This window comes from Melopsittacus undulatus, chromosome 5 (genome assembly GCF_012275295.1).
Source record: "Melopsittacus undulatus isolate bMelUnd1 chromosome 5, bMelUnd1.mat.Z, whole genome shotgun sequence".
Lineage (NCBI taxonomy): Eukaryota > Metazoa > Chordata > Aves > Psittaciformes > Psittaculidae > Melopsittacus > Melopsittacus undulatus.
Genome location: NC_047531.1, coordinates 69,458,655 through 69,479,043, shown reverse-complemented (window position 1 = coordinate 69,479,043; position 20,389 = coordinate 69,458,655). Strand labels below are relative to the sequence as shown.

Below are 20,389 nucleotides of genomic sequence, written 5' to 3'. Positions count from 1 at the left end.
TTTAACTTGCAGGTAGCTAAAATGACACAGGGTTTTGAATAGGTGTTACTAATTCTATATTAATAGTTGCTGGCATTCCTCATTTAAGAAATGAAGCAGTAATCATGTATGATACCATGAAGTTATCATGTATCAGCAGACTGAACTGATGTTATGTCCTTACAGATGTGCTGGTGTGGAGCAATGATCGAGTCATACGCTGGCTCCAAGCTATTGGCCTCCGAGAATATGCAAATAATATTCTAGAAAGTGGTGTACATGGTTCACTTATAGCACTGGATGAAAACTTTGATTACAGCAGTTTAGCATTATTATTACAGATTCCAACACAAAACACCCAGGCAAGTTTGCTCATGCTACTTCTGATTAATCTGTACACATTATTGCCTTTTATTCATATTCAACCATTTTAATTTTTCACTTTGGTATCTCTAGGCACGTCAGATCCTTGAGAGAGAATACAACAACCTTTTAGCACTAGGAACTGAAAGACGACTTGAGGAAGTAATTAATTTTATTTTCAGTATTTATATCACAGTAAAATATAAAAATTAAATTGAATGCATGAAGACATTTACTTTGCACATTGTTAAAAAGACTCAGTTACAGCTTTAAAAAAATAGGAAATGCCAGTCATGGTTTCTAAAGTAGCCTCAGTATGGCTACATATTCATATCACTTTGGATGCTAAATCTGGCACTGCACTCTTACCTTAAGATGAACATTCTCCATAGAGGAAACATGCAGAAAGGACTGGAAGTTTCACTGGCCAGAGAAAGTGGTGATGGGAGGAAGGTGTCTCTGCAATCTATTCTTTAGGACACACTTCAAAAATGAAGAAGACAGAATAAAAGTGAGGGCTTGGCTTGTTTTGAGGTGGTTTTTTTTTTTTTTTTTTGGTTCTTCAAAGTTAATCAGTATGTGATAGAGTGATATTTGGGGCAGTTATTTAGGGTAGGGAATCTCAAATCCACCTATAGAAAATGTTCATCTTTAGATAAGAGTCCAGTGCAAAAAAAACATTCACGTCTTTGACTTCTGCACATAAGAAGGAATAAAACTTTAAGGACTTAAGATGCCTATGAATTCTGTGCATGCACATGAGTGTTTAATTCTTTATTAGCACTTTACATAACCCTCCTAATGCAGTGACAAACCCATGCACTTTCTGTAACAGTATCTGGTAGATACCTGATTTTCAAGGAAGTTCTACTTTAGCTGATACAAGACCCATCTACAGTATTTAGCTAGAGATTTGCGAAGAGTTTTCCATCCCAGCATTTAACTTTTCTAAAGCGTTTACCTTTACAAGAATATCTCAAATGCACTGCAGTTACTGGATGCAGTGCAACAGAGCAGGGTAGTTGTGGAATACATTTGACAGTGGGGAGAGGCAGCACACAGCAGGACAAGGAATCAAAGGGTCAAAACTTAAACAGGAAGTTTCGATTAGATATAAGGAAGATGTTCTTTACTGTGAGGGTGGTGAGGCACTGGAATGGGTTGCCCAGGGAAGTTGTGAATCCCTAGCAGTGTTCAAGGCCATGTTGGACAGAACACTGGGTGAAATGGTTTAGTGTGAGGTGTCCCTGCCCGTGGCAGGGGGGTTGGAACTAGATGGCCCTTTCCAGCCCTAACTGTTCCATGATTCTATCATTTTGCTTTACCAAATACAACTTTGTGTTACAGAGTGATGACAAGAACTTCAGACGTGGCCCCTCCTGGCGACGACAGTTTCCTCCACGAGAGGTTCATGGGATCAGCATGATGCCGGGCTCCTCGGAAACGCTGCCAGCTGGGTTCAGATTAACCACAACATCAGGGCAGTCACGAAAAATGACAACTGACGGTATGCAGTCATTCATGCACTTACTGTTGAAAAGCAAGAGACTTATTCTGCATACTAAATTGACTTCTATTGCATGTCTGTCACACACCAGAATGTCTGTGTTCATGTCACTATAGGATGAATAGTCTGGGAGAGCTGAATTAGGGAATGGAAAAGCACTGACTTGGCATACTGTAGATCTTTTCAGGTTACCTTCACACTCTCAGTGTTTGAGAAAAAAAGGGGGGGTGGGGGCATCTATCAATCCTACATCTGGAAAGGAAACATTCAGAAAGGGAGGAATTAATTTGCTAACTTTTATCAAGGATTGCATATAATAGCTAAGCAAATTTTTCAGCTTATTAGCCTTTCTAGCAGGTAGAATGTATTTTAGAGAATGAATTTAGGAAGGGCTATCACCTTTATTTTCCTAATTTGCGTTCTAACTAACTAGCTCATCCTTGACCATCAAATAACTCAAGCTGCTAACAATTAGTTACAATCAGGTAGTGTAGTTAGCAAATACTGAATTTCGCCTATATTTTTTCATCATACTAATTGAGTTACTGTATACCAGTCTTAATTTTCTCTGGAAATCTTTTCACTTTCCAAAAGATGCACTAACTCAGCAGTGATTGGAAAAGTAACAAACAAATCATAATTAAAAAAAAAGTAAACCTTAAAAGTCATTGTAAGAGGGCAGGGAGAAAGGACAAATCCCACTGCAGCTGTTCCCTCGGGTATATGAATGCTAAAGCCATGTATATCTGCTTGAAGTTCCAAGAAGTAAGCATACACAGACTGGCCTCTTCCAAATACCACTGCTTATTTCCTCATAAGAGAATTCAGGTCTAAAAATAGACTTGTCTCAAAGTAATTTAATATCCTGCTTGTAGTGATTACATTCTGTAACTATTGAATGAACTTGCTATGACAGTATTACCATCTAAATTCCATTAAAGTTTCTCACTTTTAAAAACAATACTTTACAGTTTCAGTTATAGATGGTGTAATTTAATGATTGCATCACTGAATTTCATTGGCTTCGCTGCTCATCTGCACGCTTTGCTTTTAATCCTGCACTCTTCAGCAACAATGAAGCTGTAAGAGAAGAGCACATTCCAAGGCAAATTCCATGTATAAATAAAGGTACTAGCTCCCTCGGCATTTCCACGGCCTACATTACTGTAGGAGCTAAGACCCTTACAAACATTCATGGATTTCAGTTTCTAGCCATGCTACAATGTAGAACATATTATTTTCATTTTATGGGTGGAGAACTAAGGCACAAGGGAGATTTAGTGATTTACTTGAGGTCTTCCAGACAACAGACTTGAACATAGGTAGCTTTGAAGACCTACATCTTCATTCAGGATTTGGCTTCCTATCTCCCAGTGCTAGGAAAACTATAGTATTTAAACAGCATAATAGGTACAGTATTAGCACTTTCAACAAAAGAAGGACAAATTTGAGTTTTAAACCGTATTCAGTTACGACAGACTTCAACAGTACACCAGACATGAGTGTAAACACTTGAGTTCTGAACTAGACTATGCTCAGATAACGTCACAGAAATCCACAGAGCAATTTAATAGCCACTCTTCCAGTGGGAAACAGACTGGTCTATTTTCTTCATGATTCTAAAGAGGTTCTGGTTTGTTTCTTTTTTGCAATTTGCAGTTGCTTCATCACGACTGCAGAGGTTAGACAGCTCAACAGTTCGCACATACTCATGCTGACAAGGCCTAGCAAAGAAGCCAGCACTGAATTGTTGTGAGTATACATAAGAGGCCATCATGAAAGCTCTTTATAACTGTACCCTACACCAAATATTCCTTGGCATTATTCAAGCACGAGCCAGCACAGAGCAGAAGACCTAACTCAGGCTCACTAGAGTGGTCATTAGATCATGACAACAGCCTCAAGCTCAGTCCAGGAGACACGACACTGTTCTTTTTCCCATCTCAAACATCAGGTTCTTTCTGGTGAAACCACTTCAGCAAAAGAGACAGAAGTTTTCAGACAACTCTGTTCAGTTGGTAGCTCACCAACTGTACTGCATTTTGTATGCTTTAAAGCTTAAAGCTAGAACTGGGGAGACAGCAATAGGCACAGGTACTGAATTTACTTAATGAGTACTTGATGGCATTATACCAGGAGCTAGGAAGCGAGGGGGGCTGTGTGTGGGGGGGGTGGTGTGTGAGCTAGTAAAGCAGAAGAGATTTACTTTTTTCAATGAGAAATATGTCTAAATTTAGAACATGAGATACCTGCATAAATCTGGAACAAAACTTCCCCTTTTAAAAAAATCTTCTGAACTTACCTGTTACAGAGATTCTTGCACTTCTCAAATCATTCAGAACTCACCAGTGAAAAAGAAAGGATATTCTGAGCTGGATGCAACTTTGAATCAAATTTAGTACTGGAATTAATTTCTCACCACTCCTCTTTCCAGTATGGCTATGAATCTCTCAGATTCACTCTTCCAGAGTTCTGTGGAAATATACTGTTTTCTGCTACATCACAAGTTTTGTAATAAATCCTGACATGATGAGCGCTTTCATCAGTACGGCACCATTTCATGCTAATATTAACTCAGTAAGTTTGTTGTTCCATTTAGTTTCTCAGAGGATTCTAGGGGAGCTGGAAGGAATATCTGGATAGCACCACAACTTCACCACGCATTGAACATGCTTGAACAGCTGTTACATACTGTAGGCAAGACATTCCAGAGTCTGTGAGAGAGTAATTTTTTTAGATTCCCAAGATTGGGAGAGGATTGAGGCCACTGAGAGTTTGCTAATTCTGGGCAGGTTCAAAAAGTGCTTAGTGCAAATGTTATCAGTGGAAAACATGGATTGCTCAGGATCCTACTGAGGACATGAGCCTTACTTCATAGGCCTTCAGGAGGCTTATACTAGATTAAGATTTCATACTCTTGCAAAGTGAACTTTACATGCTACCACTGAAAAATAAGCACAGGAGATTTTTGTTCCTTTTTGCCTAAAATAGATACAAAGATGGAGGTGAAGCACATAAACTATATAAACCTTTTTATGTGTACATATATATATATTAGAACTTGGTGCTAGTAAAGTCAATGTGGGGATAGAAATTGAGAGCAGAGATGTGTATCTTTTCTCTGTATGCTTCAGAATTGCAGTGTTGAAAGCAATAACTTATGATCAAGAAATTAAGTTCAAACACCAAGCTATCTATTAGACCAACAGTGATAAGCCAGGCACATAAGGTGATGTTTTCCAACAGGTTTGAAGAGTGCCACAAGGGCAGAAAATTAAAATTGGTATGTTAACAAAAATTAGTGTAAGACTCTCTGAACTGTTCATTCCCACTATATTCAAAAATTGTCTAAAACATAGCAATCCACAAGCAGAAGTAAATTAGGAAACTTTTCTTGCACTATGTGGGAGTTATGTATTTTGAGCAAATAGCTGTTCATACAAAGTTATACAAGCTATACAAGTTAACTTCAATTTCTATAGGAGTATTAGTCATGTTTCAAGTATCCGATACATCGGTACTTGTCCACTGTTCTGCTAATTACTATCTAGTCTTTAAATGCTTGAGAGCTATGTAAGCATCAGATTTACATCTAAATGTAAAAGCTAATATATGAGAATGACTGACATTAATATACTTACATTTCTTTTCGCTTACCATATATTCCTTTCAGTGAAGCAACAAGATGGTGTGAACTAGATGCACTGTTCATAAGTGCAGTTTCAAAACATCAGTGGAGGTTAGAAACCAGAGCAAGCTAAAGATTTTTTGGCTTTCAGTGAATGACATAAAAAATATGCAGAGTGAAGATTTCCTTCATTAAGATATCAAGCTTGAAAAGCTAAAAAATTACCTGAATCTCAGGGATGAATGCATAAACAAAAACCACTCCTAGGGGGAATGTGAAGTTTGTTGAAGGGCAAGTGAAGAGTTTTCTGAATTTAGTGATCACAGCTCCTAACAGTTTCTTCATGGAAGGAACTGATTGATACTTGGACAAAAGAAAAAAATATTTATTACAACATGCCTCCTGAAATTTTCCAGATCCAGGTCAAACTGAGACCCAGGCTTTTAATACCTTGCCTAGTTGTCTTACATCAATAGTTGTATTACTCTGGTGACTTAACTACCTGTACACATAAAATCAGGAACTGATTCTAACTAAGCAGCAGAGGGGTTGGACAGCTGGATGAGCTATCACACTGTACAATATAAGACAATTTTTAATATAGTAAAGGGGGATATGCATATAAAAAGGAGACTGAATAGAGAGCTGCAAACAGGTTGCACATGGAACAAATGAGATGGCCTGTGATCACAGCAGGCTGCAGATCTTTCATTCTGCTTCTTGCCTTTCCTACAGGTAATGTCAAAGCCTCCTATTTCAAAACAATGTACGCCAACAACACCAACTGAGTACAACCTTACAGTGTCTTACGGTGTTTCTTCACAACAGCTGGGTTCAGTTCATATGCTTTCAAGTTGCATTTCAGATATTTTTTGCAAACATTTGCTGAAACCCCCATGACAAGCTGCCAGAAACCACGCACTGATATTTTCAGAACAGTCACATGAACATAATCCATGCAACCCAGTTTGAGTGCACTCTCCAGTCAGCAATTTAACAAAATTTAACACTCCTGGTGCCTGGCCATTTTATCATGCAAAGAAGTTTACCATAAAGCACATTGGAGGGGTCCAGCTTTCTGCTTGGTGGCTGCATTTTGCCCAGCTGAACATCTGCAATGCTATTACACAGCCAGTGGATTTGGCAGTCACACAGTCCAAGCTTTCCTAACACTTTACTGAAATACCTGTCACCACCAAGTCAGAAGGCTCAGCCAGAAGAGTTTCACTGCCATAGGCTGAGGCAATAGAACACAGTAGCTTCATTTTTATTCTAAAGAAATGTCAAAGGGGATTTGGCAAAATCAACAAGGTACCTTATCAATGAGGGGTTCCAAAGAGGATTTGTAAATACAGAGAAGAAGAGTTCCAAAAAGATGTGAATGATAATCTGGAAACAGCTGGTCCATGGCAAAGAAATAGGGTGAAAAAGGTAGATGCTGTCAAGCTGCAGTGAACAAGGAGAATCACAGAGTACATCAACAAACTCTATACACTTAAAATGTGTGTTCCACCTTGTACCAAACAGGCAAAGGTCTCCAGATCCACTGCTGAACCAAAACAAGAAAACAACTGTAAAATGAACATAAGCAGGCGTTTGTTTGATCTAGGACAAAAATAAACATACATTAGTAAAAGATTAAAATGCATTATTTACAGGTTTATGCTACAGATCTAAAATTAAACAACAAATGCATGTCTCCCTTAGATACTCAAAAGCCACGTTTTACTAAAACATACAGTAGCTTAGTGCTATAATATTTTCTGGTGTCACTGCATCCTAGACTAAATTGGAATCAAAGAAACTCACTAATTAACATTTGTTTATTTTCTTCCCTTAGATGTCATCTCTTACTTCTACTTTACCTGAAGTGCACTACCACTGCTTAGGAAAAAGAGCATTAAAACTCTGCAAGAACAGGGTAATAGGGAAGAGAACACATAAGGTTTATCGAAAGATATGATAGTCCTTTCATGTACTGATTAGTTTAAAATAAGAATTACTACAAAAAATAAAAGAAAAACAAAACAACCTCCCCGTTTCCTCTCAGCATCTCTGTCATCAGAAGTTTGGCAGTAGTGCACATCCAAAGCTTTTATCAAATGAAGGCACTCATTTTTACATTGTTCCATCTGTTTTATTGTAAAATACTAAGACATTTACGTATTTACTGTGTATGTATTTCTTTTAAAATGTGTAAGTCTTATGTAAATGGATATAAATATGATTTTTTAAAAATAAAATCTATGGTACATGGGGTCTCAGTGCAAACACTTGACAATACAGTGTCAATAATACTGTTTGTATCTTTCCATTCCACCATTTTTACAGTTTTTGGATTGTAACAGTCAAATGAATATGTTTAGCAGAGTTAGAAGCTTCAACATGTTCTTACTGAGAAAATCTGTCAATATTTATAGCTGAACATCTGCCTCTGATGATGTATAACAGAATAACGTAACCTGGAACTGGAGCCAAAATGGACCTCTAAAAACAAAATGGAAGTGTTAGATCTCTGCAGAGAAGAATCATTCACTTTAAGACGCTTACATCTTAAAAACTAACAAATAAACCTGGAAGAACTGTTTACAAAAAAAAAGGAAAAAAACAAAAACAAAACACCCCACAAAAAAAGGCAATTTAATAAAACATGATTTATACAAAAAAACAAAAACTTTCTTCTATGTTACCTGCGGACCAAGAAGAGTCTTGCTTTACCAGGAGCCACCTTTTTGTTCCAGGATCTTCAGACACCAGCCAGCATTGGAAAATTAAAGTTAATATTTGCATAGAATCAGATTCTCACTTCCAGATATATTCAACAAAGAAAAAGAAAGAAAAGAGAAGCCAAACCCCACCATTTCTTCATTATAACAGGGCATTAGACAGGCTCCTGTCTAATGTTATGCTTTTAGCCAAGATGGCCTTGCTGAGACTTCACAGAAGTCAGTTTTATCAGAGGAAATAACTGAAAGACAGAGTGATTAATATAGTGTATAAAAGTTTAGAAGAGCAACTATTACCTGCTGTGGCTTTATTTGGTGGTGTTATTGTCGTTTATTCTTTGTTTAAATGGGAAGTTTCAAAGTAAGACCTACTTAATAGTCATTTACCTATTTACTATTTTTCTTCTGCTTGATCTTAGCTCAAGACCTGTCTTTTAGTTATTTCTTTTAGCAGTTTGATCTGCAGTGTTTGCACGTACATAAACATTTGTTTTGTCTATTTTCATTTGGCAAACTTCAGTCAATCAGATGGTGAAAGATTTTGCTCCCCCAATGTCAATAAAAAAAGAATTCAGTGCTATTTGTGTTTAAAGTCTATTAAGCTTGGTACGTAGTAGCATTAAAATAGTTTGGATGCCAGATACTTCTCATAGCTAAGCATAAGCACATTTTGCCACTAACAGGTATAAGTTATGAGGGACCTACAGGTGAGAATCTGCCACGAGAGGGAGCACTGGACTTGCTGATGGGTGAGATACGATGACTCAGGTTAAGACCCAACTGAATAAAGACATGGGTTTCTTACATACAGTTCTTCGGGCTTAACCAGCATCACTGCTGATGGTCTTTTCCTCCCTCAGCCTCCTTTTAGAGTATTTAAATCCAGAATGTCATAAAGTAAAGCAATTCAAACACCATTTTCAGTTGTTGCAGTACCATTTGAATATACTTCCCCTTGTAAACACCAGCTCCCATTGTAAGAATTTTTTTGTAGCCTACATTATCCACACAGTCCACACTTAAATTCAAGGAGCACAGAAGAATGAGGTGTGTTGGGGAAAACAGTGAGCAAGATCATGCAACCAGAGCTGCAGTTATCCTGCCCCAGATGTACAGTACCCTCAAATTATTTATTTCACAGTGGAAAAAACAGACCAGAAAAATTAAAAGTATATTTTTAAAAGAGCATTTTTGTGACTTCAGTTTTTATCTCAGCCTAACATAAAAAATCCTTTAGTGCATCTCCATCTCCTTCATAAGAGCTGGAGCTGTATACTCAACAGCTAAAAATTGTGGCTATGCGCAAAATGTTACCTAGTTGGCTGTAACGCTTTCAGTACACTGGGAATAATTACTACATCAACCTTTCTCAGCCAAGTTTCAATAACTTGCTGACCATTAAAATCTATCCACATGCCGCTTCTCTAAAACCAAATTAACAAAATCAGTGTTCTCCTACCACTTGTTGAATGGCTTGTTCTTCCTCGATGGCATACCAGGTTGCTGTGCAGCACCAAAGCCATGCACACAAATGACTACTCATGCTCTCTTTCTCCAGCTTGGCACAAAGCTAAAGCTGTAAACAAAGCATTCATTCTCTTTCTGCAATCACAGTTCCTCAGCAAAAGGCTCCTCTGGAAAACAAAAGGAATGCCCACGAAAGAACTGTTTTTCCATACTGTACTATTTCTGTAAGGTGGCTTTCTTTGTCTGATTCCCTGAAAGTTGATGAATGAGATATCTGGCATTTCTAGAATCCTCCACATTACCAGGGTGGTAGGAGAGTGAGTACACCTGGTCACTCTGCCCTTCTCTTCTGCCCCATCTTGATCTTAAATGATTCCTACCAAAACAGGTTATTACAACTATTTTTTCTCCTGGACACACTTTAAGAATGTTAACTACTCAAGCTCTTCACAAACAGTTCAGAGGACAGACAACTGTTTCTTGTCAATGTTAATATGAGCAAATAGCCTCCCAGAAAGGTAAGTGCTTAAATCTCCATTACTAATGTTGTGGTTTGTTTGCTGTTGGTTTTAAGTCTGATATTAAGTCTTTCTTCCTTAACAAAAGAGCCCCAAAATAGAGAACAGCTTACCTTTCCTTACAAATGGAGAAACTGGTATAGGAACATGAGATATCATTGGGAAAATTACACATAATCTAGGAAATGAATTCTTTTCTACATCCTGTGGCAGCATACTAGACGACTTGTGTTCTCACTAATTAGCTCTGCTTCTCTGCTTCTACAATTATAACTTGATGCTGCAGCCAGGATAATTACAGCAAACATTCAGAACATCTCAGCTTTCATTGTGCAAAAAAAAAGTAATGGCCATGTACCTCATGAATGTGCCTTCGTTTTCTCTGACAATACCCTTGTGGTTTCTCACCACTTTTAAAACAAAACAAAACAAAAGCACACAACCCTCCCTCCCCACCCCAAACCCCACATCAGTGACAACTCACAAGATCTCTCTCTTGCCCTGGCTCAGCATACATTGCTAAATTGTAGAATTGTGAAACTGAAAAATACTCAGCAGTCTCTGTAAGGCACTCCATTATCTGGTGTAGGCCGTCTATTAAAGCCCTGGCATATCCAGAAAAAAACACTGCCTTCGAGTAACTGCAACTTATATAAACGATATAGAATCATAGAATCATAGAATAGTTAGGGTTGGAAAGGACCTTAAGATCATCTAGTTCCAACCCCCCTGCCATGGGCAGGGACACCTCCCACTAAACCATGTCACCCAAGGCTTCATCCAACCTGGCTCTGAACACTGCCAGGGATGGAGCATTCACTACCTCCCTGGGCAACCCATTCCAGTGCCTCACCACACTAACAGTAAAGAACTTCTTCCTTATATCCAATCTAAACCTCCCCTGTTTAAGTTTTAACCCATTACCACGTGTCCTGTTACTACAGTCCCTAATGAATAGTCCCTCACCAGCATATTTTAAAGGTATTTTTACATTTATTTTTCAATTAAAACCTGCAGGTTGAGAAGTAACACATGTAGAGAGAGTATCCTCCAGCCCCTGGGCTTGCTGAGAACCCTGTATTTTGAAATGGCCAATAAAGTCAAGAATGGGCTGCCTAGTATCTGTATTTGCTAAATTTCTCAGCTATACATATCTCAGTGAGCCCAAAATGTCTAATTATGTCAGCAAAAGCACATTCTGGTTATCCTTATAAGTGGTACAAACCACAACAACAAAATTATCAGAAAATGCAAAGGATAAATGCTTGCCTTTATTTAGAATACATGGGTTTTACTGAATATTACTATGGACAAATCCAGATTTTCACAGATTCCAAAGCCAGAAATTTCCTATCATTCTACAAAAAGACACTTCAGAAAGTTATTGAATAAAAAAATTACAGAAATCTAATCTACAGCAAAAAGACTTTCGAAAAAAATTATCAGTGCAATAAAGAAAACTAATTTTAAAATGTATAAAAAAATCAAAGACAGAATCATAGAATAGTTTGAGTTGGAAGGGAACTTAAAGATCACCGAGCTCCAAGGCCCATAAAGGGGCATAATCTACAAGTGAGGACAATTTATGTCTGCAATAATTTCACATCAGAATTACTATTTATTACTGTCCTCAGTTCATGACTTACCTTTTGTAAGCTATTTTAGACAAACTCAAGTTACTGGTCACTTTATAACAACAGACTGAAATGTTAATGCTATAGAAATATATGAATTATATTTGCAATTTTTAGCAGTCTTAATATCCCGCATATAATGAGACAACATGCAGAGACTTTAATCTGCTTCATTGGCTGTGACAATATGATAAGGAACACAGTAATATTTCTAAAGTAAGTCATTAGAAATTTTTATAATATGGTGGTTCCTAACAGAAAGCCTCTTTGTATACTTCATTAACTGACCCATTTGTTACCAACAATTATCCCTTTTTCTTTAGCACTTCTTCAATGTGTTTAAACATGCTAGCATCTTCAATGGTCGGTGTTATCTGAAAAGGAAGAATATACAGAAGCATGTGATAGTAGATTGCTGTCCTTCAACAGTAAACCAGAATTTAATTCAGAGAATCTCCTAACTCTAGCTCTCAAAAGCAATCCAGAAAAAAGTATCTGGAAAGCTTTGGAACATGAAAACTTTCTGGGGAAGCTACAGTTAAGATAAAATATACAATGTGGTACCTGAAATCATGGACCACTTGCAGAATGGTCTAGAGAATAGAAACCATGATGATGTGCCTTTGGATGTGCATGTGTGCCTACTTTATTAAAGTATACATCTCCAGCTTACCTTATACGGCTTTCCACTGACAAGTGCAGAAAGAGCTGAACGCGGGATCTTTCCAGAGCGTGTTTTTGGCAGCTGTTTCACAAACACCCCCTTCTGAAAAGCTGCTACTGGACCAATGTTAGTTCGAACCCGCTCAACAATCTCTTCCAAAATCTTTTCCTCTTCTGTCTTTATACCTAGGGTATAAAGAAAAACTTCTTGTTCATGTCCTTTAGCTTTTATGGGACTTTTGCAAGTCCAAGTAACGTCAGTAACATCGAGCTCTCACCTTCTCTCAGTACACACAATGCAAAAGGAACATGTCCTTTTAAAGGGTCCTCCTGGCTCACAACAGCACAGTCAGCCACAGCACGATGGAAGAGAATACACTGAGGGACAGACAACAAAACTGAACAGAACTAATAATAACATTTCAGTGAGAAAAATCCATAGGCATGGACATAAAAAGTAGACTTATTTCTTACATTTGACAGCAAAAAGTACTTAGTAGATGCCAGGATTCCAATTACACATGTTGCACATGCAGGTGTGTATACTTTCATACACACTTACATGTCATTTTCAAACAAACATAAATAGTAAGTATGGTGGTACAAAATACTAATATAGAACAATGTAAAGGTGACTTACAGCTTTGGGAGAGTATCACGTCTTTGTTTCTGTTAGTGAGCTCTTTGCTGGAACAAGTAACAGTAGTCTACCATTATGAATAATGTGGAATTAAGTGAACTAAGGATCAAAACCATAGAAACACTCCAACTACAGGGCTATAGTGGTAGTCATAGTGGTTTGCTATGACTCTTTTTGATTCTTCACTGCAGAAAGGCACAGTGTTTCAACCAAAGCCAAATACAGGCTCAATCTCAGCTTGCAGCCAGTCTAGTTCCACTCACTCTCTTGGAAACATTAGGTCTTGTTCTTCTTAGATTAAAAAAAAAGGAAATTAATCCAGAGTTGCCTCCTTTCTACTACACATTTACACAACTGTACAAGTGATGGACAGTGGCACTAGTACCTCAAAATATCTTTTAAGAAAAAAAAAAAGTGAGAGATCCTCTTTTCTTTCCAATTAGGCAGCTGAGGATCTCACTTTCTACAAAAAAATCACCAAGATGTCTCAGTACGTACTGAGATGTGTGTCACAAAGTCTGGAACAAAGTTGGACTTCAGGTAACAGCAGTTGTGAAACCTCCTCCAAAGTAATTGGCTCTTTTCATGAAAATATCTGTGTCCCTGGTGGTACCTTACTGTCAACAGTGCTTTCAACGTGTCCTTTGTACTCAACCACAAAGAGGACCTAAAGTGACCATACACAAAGGCCACACTGAGGCCTTGTAACGTGACTGTGCATATTGGTTTATCTGTGCAAAGATGACATATTTGCTAAAGCCAGATCTTCACATACCATGTTGTCAAAATCAAAGGCAGTGAGATGACTGAAAGGGAGATGAACTAAAAGAAGTTTGAATAAAGGCTTTTTTTTAAGCGTTGAATTGGTTACTCATACAATGGCAGGAGCATGAGGAAGTCTACAGGAAAGGTACACAGGAGGCAGAGAAAAAAACTTGCAGGAATGGAAAGTTGAATCAACGCTGCTCCAATTAACAGAAGGGATGCTCTTGCGTGACCTGGCTGTGAAATTGATGGTGGGAGGAACAATTCAAAGCTTTCCCCATAACCCATCCTCAAAACAGATCTGTAGTCAAAATAAGCAAGAGAAACTGTCTCTCTGTGCCATGGTCACACATATCAAGTAGCTTTTAGCAAAAGAAGCCTGCACAGTGTTTCTCACATACTTTTTTGACAGAAGCTATGCTTATTTCACAAACTATGATCCTAGAAAAGTCCCATACTACAAATGGGAAATACTTAGCTCAGAACTAGAGGCATGCTCTGTCAAAGTACAACAACATGACCATATACACACAGGTTTTTAAACTGTGTATTTTTCACAGGAATTAAATGGGATGTGCACAAGCCATGTCAACAGTAACATCTACTGCACTGCAGTAACGATGGGGTTACAATGATAATAATAGATAACTTGGATAAATAAACTATTTGTTTGGAACACAATAAAGCTGAAATTCTTAGTCAAAGTACTATAGAAAAACTCTTTAAGCCTGTAATGCAGCTATAGTGTAAATGCAGAAAATATACTTGTTCAACAAGGTGACTGTCACTTCATTAGGTGGTGATTCAATGAATCTCTAATTCTGTATTTACGGATCTTACTGAAGGGCAAATTGTGGTCTTATTAATGCTTTCCAATTTAACCAGCAATCTGCTGTGCATACATTAATAACATTTGTTTTTCAGCTTTGTTCAAAAGGTGAATAGAAAAACATATAGAATTTTATAGTGATGAAACACTTTTTCTTTCTAGGAAAAGACCTAAGTAGCAGGGAGGAAAATAGAGACATTGAACCTGGGATGAAGGATACAAAGGTAATATAGCTGAGAAGGTGATTCAATTCATCATTTGTATACTAGTTCCACATTCAGCCTGAAGTGAAGAAACCATGCCTAGCTCAGCCCCTGAGCAGCAGCAGAGCAGGTGAGCAGGAAGAGCAGTAAGGGGTGGGATGAGACTCCCTGCTGTGCTTTAGTAGAGCAACACAAGAAAAACTACTTCAAAAGAGGTTTAATCAGCCTGAAAGCCACCTTAGGTCTCCATAGACCTAAGTCAGGGCAGCAGCTGGTTCAGCTCCCTGGCTGACCAGTCTTCAACGGATTGCCTGTGTTTGCCTGAATTTGATCACTTCTGTGTAATCAGAATGTGTTTCATTCTCTTTCAAGTTTTCCAACATTTTTTAAAAAACAGTCCCTAGACTAACAGACACTATAAAGCAAAAAATTACTAACAGATTAGTTCACAGTTCCATGAACAGCTAAATTTAGGGTTCTTAAAGGGGTATTTTTCCTTTGTACATGTCCAGCACACATTTTCCTATACTCCCTGAATAAGCATTTGATACGTAATCAGGGAAAATTGTAACTGGCAGTCAATCACAGTGGTTCCAGAGAAGTGAGGCAACAATGCCATGAAACTGAGACACTATTCCGAACTGCACTATTTTCAACTTTTTGAGTTGCTTGTGTATTATATTAATAACTTTCAATTTAACAGCAGGATTGTGGGTTTCTCACAGAAATTTTCATTACCATTTAGCACTGCTCATGCAATAAGAGAAAAATGCTGTCAAGAAACTGTGAAGGAGACCCTTCAAATCAAGAAATAACACTAAATGTGAGTCTATGTGAAGTCAACCAACACCAAGCACTTTAAAGAAACACAATTAAAACTGTATTTTAGGAATAAGAGTTTCTCCTCCTAAGTAGGTGGTAAAACCACTTGGCACACTGACCCTACATTATCTTAATGTATTGCCAAATGAATATGTCATCAGAACTTACAAGGATGTTTCCGATGCTACATATTGACCCTTAACTCTACCTTCAAATGTCAAATCATACCTGTCTTATCAATCCCATGGTACAAACTGCTTACTGCTGACCAAATTTATTATGGTTCTAGAAGGCACCATAACAGGAAGGACTTGAAACGATTAATGTTTTGCTTAAAAGTACCAACAGAAATGCAATCAAAAAAAGGAGAAAGAAAATTAAAGGATTCAGTGAGATTTTTCAATCTCAGCTTATTTTATTTATCTTTCATTCTTCTATTTTACTGTCAGGCAATGCTAACCTCTTCAATTGCACCTGCTGAAATCCTGTGTCCGGCAACGTTGATCACATCATCAGCTCGAGACAGGACGTACAAATATCCATCTTCATCCATATAGCCTGCATCCATAGTATCATAATATCCCTAAACACAACACAACCAAAACTAAACTCAGAGCATCCATTCATTTCCTACGAAAAAAACACACAAAACTTATTGTTTCAAATTAAATATGGTTTTGCTGCCCAAAAGATTTAATTCTGTAATATTTTTCACTATTCTTCTGGCAGAGTATACTGTGCACCTTCCTTTCCAGAACGGTTTTGTAGTCTATGATAAAAAGAACAGAAAACATTATATAAATACGGATTTTCTCCAGCTTTGCTTACACTGATCCCTGACAGCTTGGAGAAGGATGTTGCCTAAATCTACACAAGGAAGATGGAATTGATACAATATGATAGTTGTCAAATTGCTCCTAAAGATATTATTGTTTGCTGAATCCAAACATACATCCTCATCACAATGCAAGTGTACACAAAAAATAATTTGTCTGATTAATTCACTCATTTACTTTTATTGAAGCAAACCTTCCATTTTGGACATTCACCTAGGAAAGTGAGGGAGCCAGTCCTTGGACAGTGAATCTGACCAGGAAACATAACTAATGCACTAAGGAGCCATCTGCGTATTTAGGTGCACACTGGGCAAGTGTGTATTTCTGGACTGCATGTCAACATCAGCAATATATTTGAAGCTATGCTAGTCTGAGGTCATGAGGCTTATATCTTTTATTAAATCAAATGACATAAACCAACTTTTAGGTTCAGAAGCTTGCATTTACCAATTCTGTTTGAGAGCTTAAAAAATCAAACCAAAACAAAAACAAAAACCAGAACCAACAAAACCAAAAAAACATCCACAGTGTTGCCAAAAGCTTAAAGTATAGATAAAGAAAGATCTCCCATTAAAATAAGATACAATCATTTTGACTGCTATCCAGTTTAAATTTACTATAATTCAGTTCTGCAAGACTACCAAAGGTTTATACAATTCATTTCAGAATTCTTACTGGATATTTTTTGAAATATAATCTCTGGAATGTTTCCTGATTTTCCCAAAGACCTGAGAATGCTCCAGGAGGCAAAGGCAACCTTAAATTAAAAAGAGAAAAGTATTAAGAAACACAGATATACCAAGTACAACTTACGTTCTCCATTCATATTCACATAAATAATCATTGGCTATACAATCAGAAAACATTTCAGCTTAATATGCAGATAACAGATCAAAAAGACCACGTGTCTGTTGTAATCACACTCACATAGCTCTGAAGTGTATCCAGACCATACATTCATATAACATTAAGCATCTCTGTCATTCAGTAAAAAAATGTTTGGTCTAGTAAACCCTATATACCATACTATGATATCAGCATTCAGCTTTCAACATTTCTAAGGATTAAATGCCTGAAATGTCACATGGGACACTTCACACACGTATCTATCAGAAGAGAAGCTACAGAAGTCTCAGCTAACAAAGAAGTGTTTGTTTCTTTCTTCAAAGCTCTGACAGGGTTAAATATAGGTTTACCTGAACTAGGAGGTACTTATTCAGGCATATCAACACAAGTTTTATGAAGCTTAACCTAGTAACAGAGAGAACAATCATGCAAGCAAGCATTTTGATACCAATAAAACCATAAATGCCTCATACAGGTTTTACTAGCATGTGCCTGCATTCCTAATCAGCAAATCTTTAGCCAGGGGTATTCTATTTTCTACTATGATACTGTCCCTGTGACACCAGAAGGCAACATCTCTAGCAATGAAACACCCTCTGCAGCATAGCAACACTGCTCTCCTATGGTGTTCAGGTCAAAGAAAGAGGTGCTATCAGCTCAGTGACATGTACATTTCTAACACTACAGGCCCCAAAAGAATATTTATATATCTATATAGAGATATAAAATATACATATACATATACACACACACATTTCTTTCTAACTGAATATGGTATGAATAGTACAAGCTACACCAAAAAGGCCATATCATCTAGTAATGATTTCATGTTTTTCACAATCCCAGTTTTTTTCAACTTAATTCAGCTCAATTAGCATAATAGAATATCTACTATAACTATTACTACTTTATCTGTGGCTTCTGGCTCAACACATCCTATAAATCACATTCCTTGAAAGTATGGTTGAGGTGAGGCCAGAAATGACAAGACACTTCCTAAGTAGTCACCCAGGCTTCAGGAAGGCAGGTTGGCTTCTGCCCAGCTGAAGTGAATTCACCGGCCTATTTTAAGCCTTTCAAACTTAGTAAACGTCCTTGCAACAGACAAAAATGATCTCTAGGGCATTTAACTTGAAAGAAAAAAAAATCAAAACAATATATTGATCCCAGTGTTTGTGGACATAGGAGTTTAAAAGAAAAATCTCTTGTTTCGATTCAAGAAGAAACACTGGCGAAAGGAAGTTACTATGGTTGTTGCCTAGATGCTAATAGCATGGCAATTCATAACAGCCTCAGCCATTGTAGATTTTGAACTTTAAATTTCTTTCAGTCTGAAACATCCTTGTGATGGGAGAGAAAGGACAGTTCCTATTGAAAAAGTCCTTAATTTCTCCACAGCTCTACTCAATAGTTTGCAGTTATTCATTAAATAGAACAATTTTACTGCTGAAATCAGAAAAGCATTTTCATTCCTGCTACTGTAATTGTTTATAAATCTGTGTGTCACATCAGAAAACTGCAAGCACTGCTCCCAACATTTGTTATTGTTTGGTTTTGTGGCCATTTTGTTTGTTTGCGAGGGGTTTTTGGTGGGGTTGGTTTGTTTCCTTGTTTGCTTTTGCCTTTTCTTCTGGGGGTGTTGTTTTCTTTTTGTGGTTGTTTTTTCTGAAAAAAAAAGAAGCATTGCATTGACAAGTACATCTACAGTGCTTATTTTGTGAGGCTATGGAAACAAGACTGCTAAACTGCTGCCTGTCACAGGTATCGCCAGTGACAAATCATATCGCACAAATCATAACACAATAGAGACACAGTCTGACAATGTGCTTCCATGGCTTTCTGTAAAATATTACTTGCTGTTAGGCTTCCATTCCATCTACTAAGCAAAAACTGAATGCCATCCTCCATGTGTCCATCTTTCAAGCAAAGTAATTCCAGAGGAATGGGCATATACAGTTCTTCCATGATAGTAGAGCTCTTAGCATCATTACTGACTAGAATGTCTAGGTGCCGTGCAAACACAAGTAATTAGTAAAATCAATAAAGGCAGAATTCGGCTGGCCAAAATGTAATTATGTGTACTGGAATTTTGCCAGGACATGAGAATTAAAATTCGCAGAGACAAAAATACCTCCATCCCACTGCTGTCAATGGGAATGCTCCCATGAATTCCATAGGAAGCAGACCTGGATCATAAGTATGTGCAAAGAGACAGAAAAGAAAAAATGGGATAGTCATAAAATAACAGCAACCTGAAAACAAACATCGTTTCCTTTCCTCAATCGTAGAATGATTTGGGCTGGAAGGGATTCTTAAAGGCCATCTAGTTCCAACCCCCTGCCATGGGCAGGGATATCTCCCACTAGACCAGGTTGCTCGAAGACTCATCCAACCTGACCTTGAACACTTTCATGGATTGAACACCCACAGCTTCTCTGGGCAGCCTGTTCCAGTGCCTCACCATCCTTACAGTAAAGAATTTACTTCACCAGACTGCCATGACTTCCCAAATATAATAAATAAGGGCTTGGCCATCCCTCCATAAAAAAAAAAATAAAAAATAAATCATAAGATTTTGGGATGTTTGTTTTGGGTCTGTTCTCCTACAAAAGTACTGTATTTAAAAAAATGTTGCCTCCTTGTCCCAACACTGAGTTGATATTCAAGGCCTTTTGTGGTTATTTTTATTAAGAGGCTATATTGACCAAAAATGTCTGGTATGCATAAGTAAACACAATTGCCCTAGAGATGGTCCTGCTTTCCCTTCACAAGTGACAATACCACAGAAGACCAAGGAGGAGGTAGGTTCTTTCATCATCATTTCTGTAATACAAAAAGAAGCTGTTTCGATTGGTTTCTCCTTGGGACATGTACTGTATTTCTCTAGCTGTCTATTAACTTCTTTCTCTCATCTTGCATGGCAAGCCACAAACCAGCCAGTGCTGAGCACTTGCATCTGCTAT

The 20,389-nt window shown here is 37.6% G+C and overlaps 2 protein-coding genes across 2 annotated transcripts in view; one reads left to right on the top strand and one right to left on the bottom strand.

The window, feature by feature from the left end:
* The window catches only part of PPFIA2 (PTPRF interacting protein alpha 2), a 331,712-nt gene extending 322,929 nt beyond the window's left edge, over positions 1 to 8,783 (top strand). Inside the window, exons 28-32 of the mRNA XM_031047954.2 lie at positions 166 to 341; positions 436 to 504; positions 1,690 to 1,849; positions 3,509 to 3,601; positions 7,318 to 8,783. Of these exons, the coding sequence (XP_030903814.1) occupies positions 166 to 341; positions 436 to 504; positions 1,690 to 1,849; positions 3,509 to 3,567 (464 nt within the window). The 3' untranslated portion in view covers positions 3,568 to 3,601; positions 7,318 to 8,783. The remainder of the gene's footprint in view (positions 1 to 165; positions 342 to 435; positions 505 to 1,689; positions 1,850 to 3,508; positions 3,602 to 7,317) is intronic.
* Positions 8,784 to 11,497: 2,714 nt separating this feature from the next.
* Positions 11,498 to 20,389, bottom strand: part of ACSS3 (acyl-CoA synthetase short chain family member 3) — an 82,196-nt gene continuing 73,304 nt past the window's right edge. The window contains exons 11-15 of the mRNA XM_034063063.1: positions 17,256 to 17,337; positions 16,205 to 16,327; positions 12,764 to 12,863; positions 12,496 to 12,671; positions 11,498 to 12,196 (exon numbers count right to left, since the gene is read on the bottom strand). Coding sequence (XP_033918954.1) covers positions 12,128 to 12,196; positions 12,496 to 12,671; positions 12,764 to 12,863; positions 16,205 to 16,327; positions 17,256 to 17,337 — 550 coding nt within the window. The 3' untranslated portion in view covers positions 11,498 to 12,127. The remainder of the gene's footprint in view (positions 12,197 to 12,495; positions 12,672 to 12,763; positions 12,864 to 16,204; positions 16,328 to 17,255; positions 17,338 to 20,389) is intronic.